At 37.6% G+C, this 5,250-nt stretch overlaps 1 protein-coding gene across 1 annotated transcript; it reads left to right on the top strand.

The window, feature by feature from the left end:
* The first annotated feature begins 1,213 nt into the window (after positions 1–1,213).
* LOC140748936 (general odorant-binding protein 83a) lies at positions 1,214–4,802 on the top strand. Its single transcript, XM_073081903.1, has 6 exons — positions 1,214–1,308; positions 2,865–2,940; positions 3,430–3,518; positions 3,866–3,968; positions 4,352–4,422; positions 4,719–4,802. The coding sequence occupies exons 1-6, from the start codon at positions 1,240–1,242 to the stop codon at positions 4,734–4,736; spliced, it is 426 nt and encodes a 141-aa protein (XP_072938004.1). The 5' UTR covers positions 1,214–1,239; the 3' UTR covers positions 4,737–4,802.
* The last annotated feature ends 448 nt before the right edge of the window (positions 4,803–5,250 follow it).

Genomic DNA, 5,250 nt, shown 5'->3' with positions numbered 1-5,250 from the left:
GTAGAACACCGGAGCAACCTACACAACTAATTTCTACGAGCAAACAATGCTAAAGGTTTCATTTCATTGGTTTTGTGGCGAGCATGAGTTGAACTTATAATTTCTATAGGTTTGAGTATGTATCACTGGTGCTCACCGGACATGGCTGCTTCGGTGGGCACAGGATAGGCAGGGAGGCCTCAGCGCAGTGCCATCATTGCGGACATGCCCAGGATTCTGCGCAGCGCACGCTCGAGGAACGCCCAGCGTGGCAACCTGAGCGGCAGATCCCAGTGCAGAATATAGGGTCGGACCTCTCCCCGGAGACTGTTGTTGCGGCGATGGTCGGTTCTGGCGAAGCCTGGGATAGCGTGGTTGCGTTCTGCGACCGCGTTATGATCGTAAAAGAGGACGCCGAATGGGCTAGGGATCGCGCCGATCCCGCGCGGAGAAGAAGACGCCGAAGGCGTAGATAGCGCCCCCCGGCGCGGTGTCCCTGTAGTCCCGGGACTAGAATAGGGCTACGGTATCCCCTGCCTGTCGTAAGAGGCGACTAAAAGGGGGCTTTCGGGGTTGCAAGCGACCCCGGGTAGGACGGCGGTATGTGTGGTCGCATACCGTCGTAAACACTACATGGTGTGGGAGGAGCGAAAACTGCTCACCCAGGGCAGAGCCCGAACGGGGCATCGCACTTGTAGGACTCCGGTTGTGTTCCAACGGAGTTCTCCACCAAGCGTTGAGAACCCACCGGGGGGGTTTTAGTGCGGTAAAAATCCCACATAACCCGGCGTCGCTTCCACGTCGTCGGGTACCTTTTGAAGGTGTCCCCCTCGTAAACAAAAAAAAAAAAGATTTGAGTAAGTATATCACAATTTTCTATTTTTTGTCGTTTTCACTGGTATCCTTGTTTAAAAATTGGGATAGGCAGATGATTTATAATTTCCCTTCAGCCTTCCTTGGCAGTCGGGTAAAAATATCATAAGTACAAAGTTACACAAGTCATGATGTAGGCATAGATGATGTAGCAATGCATGTTTAAATTTTTCATACCTACGATTTCGATGTTAACGTATACATGGGCTGCAGCGACCATTTCAAATTAGTTTGTTTCCCGTTTCTACTTCTAACGTACACAAAAATATTGAAGACGCCTTTGTCCTGGGAAACGTAGGACGGTTAGCCATGGTCACCTTATTGTGATTTGACTTGCGCGGTCACATATAAAGGTGTCATGTATTACATCGGAGCAGAGGTGGCGCCATGGCCACGGCGGTGCTGCCACTGATAATTGCGCTGGTTGCTTTCGGACACGGCGCTAAAGAGAAACCGGTAAGAAAAATCTATCTTTATTGTAGAAGTAACAAACAGAGAAGCAGTGAAACAAAGTTTGGGAACTTTGCGTAGGTGTGTTTCCTTCTTCGAAGAAGATCTACTCTTCTCACAAGCACATTTCTTATTGCTCACTGAAGTCGCTGAAGGACTCTCTTTGTCCTCCAATCACGAACATGTGAAAAATTACATGCTAATAATTGCAATAAGAAAAATTTAAAGATTTCTGAAGTACGGGTAAATTAGTAAAAAAAATACTATTACAATAATAAGTGTACTTATACGACATTTATATAAGTATAACTTACGTAGCTCTCTTTTTTCCACAATGTGCTTAATATGTGGCGTAAATAAAAATCATTTGTAACAACCAAATTATACTCATTCCGTCTGTATACGACTGATAGATTCTTACCAATCGTAACACACTAACCAAGTCAATTTGTCATGGAGAAGTGGATACACAATTTAAGTAGTGCGTTCGGAGGTTCGGAGGTAAATGTTGGGCGCGGGTGATAGATGAGCAGCGACGGCGCGCGACACTATCCCTCAACGTCGTCTTTGAATACGTGATGCATAGGGGAACGCGCTGCGGTTCCACTTTTTCACTACAAACGTAACTGGCCTCCGGAAACTAGGTGTATTGGAGACGGGAGTCCTATTTTTCATTGATAGACTCTATATTCACGCTTGATAACTAAAAAAGGCTGCCTTATGAGGCGAGTTTCTTATATGTAAATGATTATATGTGGATGTCCATGGGCGACAGTGACCACTAATATCAAGTGGACTGCAAGTTCGCTAGCTAATACTCGTACAATTTTATAAAGAAAAAAATCGGAACTACTTTTCAATGTATTAATAGCCCATACTGCTTATTATGCTTATGCACACGATGTGTATGTAACATTGTTGGTATGCACAGGAACTTTAATTAAAAAATACATGAAATAATCCATAACATTAGACATACACTCCATTTAATATGAGGCTTAAATCAATACAAAATCTTTTTAATAACAGCTGCACTTACAACCAAAACTTAAAGTTTGTACTCATTTATAACATTGAAAAGTACAATTTACGCTTTATGGCGCGCAATGATCGTATTAAACTGTACGGTAAAGTAGTTTAAGAGTGGTGCAATGGAGACAGGACAACATCAGTTAAATGAATATTTAACGTTATGATACAACTTGATGCGCATTGGGTTGGTCCCCGGGGAATCTCGACTTAATAATTTTCTTTGAGAACGTTATCTCATTTTTAATATTGAAACGACTTCTTTGCGTCTCCGAGCGCTCAAAGGTAACATATGTAGATCAGAAGACTAAGGGACTGAATAATGTAACTATATTGAAATCGCGCATTAGTTACTTTTAGGATTTATAAGCTCTATAATATTCCGTTTTCTCTTATATTTCCATATAATGTTGGGAGTGTGAAAAGGTGTAAAACAAAATACACGCTTAGAAAAACTTACTTCAAAAGTGGCAAACCATTTTGAGATCACAGAAGGAAATTCTATATCAATTCGCAACTAAATCGCATTTCAGGAACTTAGCGAGGAAATCAAAGAAATAATACAGCATGTTCACAACCAATGCGTCGGTAACACCGGGGTTGCTGAGGGTAAGTTGACGGCAATTTTATTTCCGCTCACCTTTGTTCTTTTGCATGCGTATGACATGAAACATTCGGGGGGCTAAGCTTTGTGCCATAGCGTTATGAATGATAGAGCTGCTAGTAAACGTTGACTCATATAGAAATGTGAATATCGAATTGTTTTATTATTCTAAATATTAATTTGTAACATATTAACGTAAATGTAAATTATGTGTTATTATTTCCGTATAGGTAATACCAGACTGATTTGAAGTACATACTTATTTTATTCTAAAGTCTTGCTTTTGCGTAAGGTTAAATTTGAAGTTGTCCTACTTATATATAGTATATTTGATAAGCTGTATAAATGTTACAATTGAGAGATTTAAAAAAAGTATCACAATAATGACTTTTTATTTATCTAACATTAAAATACTTTGTCACGTACCCTTTGGTATGACAAACAAGTCTTATGTTTGCGTACATTTAGAAGTCTTTATTCTTACTTGCCCTCAGAGGATATAGCGAATTGCGAAAACGGCATATTTAAGGAGGACAAGAAATTGAAGTGCTATATGTTTTGCCTACTGGAGGAAGGGAGTCTTGTGAGTCATCTGTCTTTTGTTTTGTTTGTTTTTCTCTTCACCCTTCCCGTGTGCGATGTAATTTATTTTTAAATTAATCTCCTATTCTATTTGCCCTATTACACGCTTCTAATCTCAATTGTAAATAATTGTCAAATTAATGGAATAAATAATTGTTATTGCTGCGTGTGTTTTAGTTCGAATAGATTTCAGAGAAATATAGGGAATATATGAATGTTAATGATTTCTAATTGAAAATTTACGGTTTATCATCTCATAGTTCAAATATTATATATTGAAATATATGTACCATATAGGTACATATATATAGTATTTTTTGCTTTTATTTATTTTATTTTATTTTTTAGGTGGATGATGACGGCAACGTGGACTATGACATGATGATCAGCCTCATTCCCGAGCAGTATACAGATAGAGTCACCAACATGATAATGGCTTGCAAACACTTGGGTAAGATTGTTACAAAATGTATAGTGTTAGGCGCTGCTGTGTTATCGTTTGAATGGTGTGGTAAGGGGACATAGTTTACCGAGGCGTTTCAGCTTAGTCCTCAGGTGTAGCGGCGTCTCTGTGGCCGACCTCAGGTGGGAATCTAATCCTTTATGTGGTTAAATACAAATGTCCATGGACGGCAGCAGCGACTAGCTACTCCGATATTTAGAAAAAAAAGACCGGTTAAAGAATTTTATTACATACTACGGTTTTATAATAGTTAGTAGTAATAGTTCAATCCTTAAGTTTTAGAAACCTTTTTTCTGTTTGAGAATGATTTGTCTTATACTTTCCTAGTTGTATAAGATGTTATTTTCTATTGTTAAATATTAATGTTTTAGATACTCCGGACAAAGATAAATGTCAAAGAGCCTTCGACGTTCACAAGTGTTCTTACGAAAAGGATCCGAATGTAAGAATGTACCTTAAATACAGTTATAAATAGGCCTCCCAATAACATGTTCAGAATATTTACTTAGTATTGTTCACTTGAAGTAAGTTTAAGATAAATTCATAACACAATAAAGATAAATACTTCGAAACACACTAAATTCAATAGGTCAAGTCAGTTATATTAAAATAATAATTATTTCGAAAAAAGGTGAACTTAAAATAAACCGTTAATTTCAACTTAAAGTAATCGTAGAAAAACACTTAAATTGATACTGATCTGTTAAAGTTACTAAACATATATTTTTTCTTTTTCAGTTTTACTTCTTATTTTAGTCTAAGTATAAGGGCCTGCTGACGACACCGAGAAGAGTATTTAAATAATTAAACTGTTTATTACAACTATGTGTTTCATTTAATACTTCCGTTCTTGGTTTTCCTATATATCGACACGGAAACTGCTGGATCCATTTAATTGAAAAACTTAGATATAAGGCTACAAATGAAGTTATATGGTTCCCAGTTGATATGTATGGGGAAACCCTTATTGTATTATGTCTAGGCATAGGTAGGTACTACTAGACTAAGCTTCTAGTTAATCAAACACAAAATATTTTGAAGAAAAGCTTTTATACCTTTTCCTTTTACTTATGATATACCCACTATAATTTTTAAATTTATTGCCATAACTCGTTTACCTTGTATTTTTAGATGATGCACAATAATTTTATTATTTCTTATTTCGTATAAAGTAAGTACGTACCTACAAGGTAGTGATATTTTAGGATCATGACACATTTCAATTTGAGAAGTATTTAAGTAAATACTTTTCTTTTTCCTACGCCTCTCC

The sequence above is a fragment of the Epargyreus clarus genome, unplaced genomic scaffold (assembly GCF_041222505.1).
Source record: "Epargyreus clarus isolate Ecla_fem2 unplaced genomic scaffold, WU_Ecla_fem_2.2 ptg000003l, whole genome shotgun sequence".
In the NCBI taxonomy this organism is placed as follows: Eukaryota; Metazoa; Arthropoda; class Insecta; order Lepidoptera; family Hesperiidae; genus Epargyreus; species Epargyreus clarus.
Note: the sequence above shows the minus strand (reverse complement) of the source record. Positions and strands in the feature narration are given on the sequence as shown.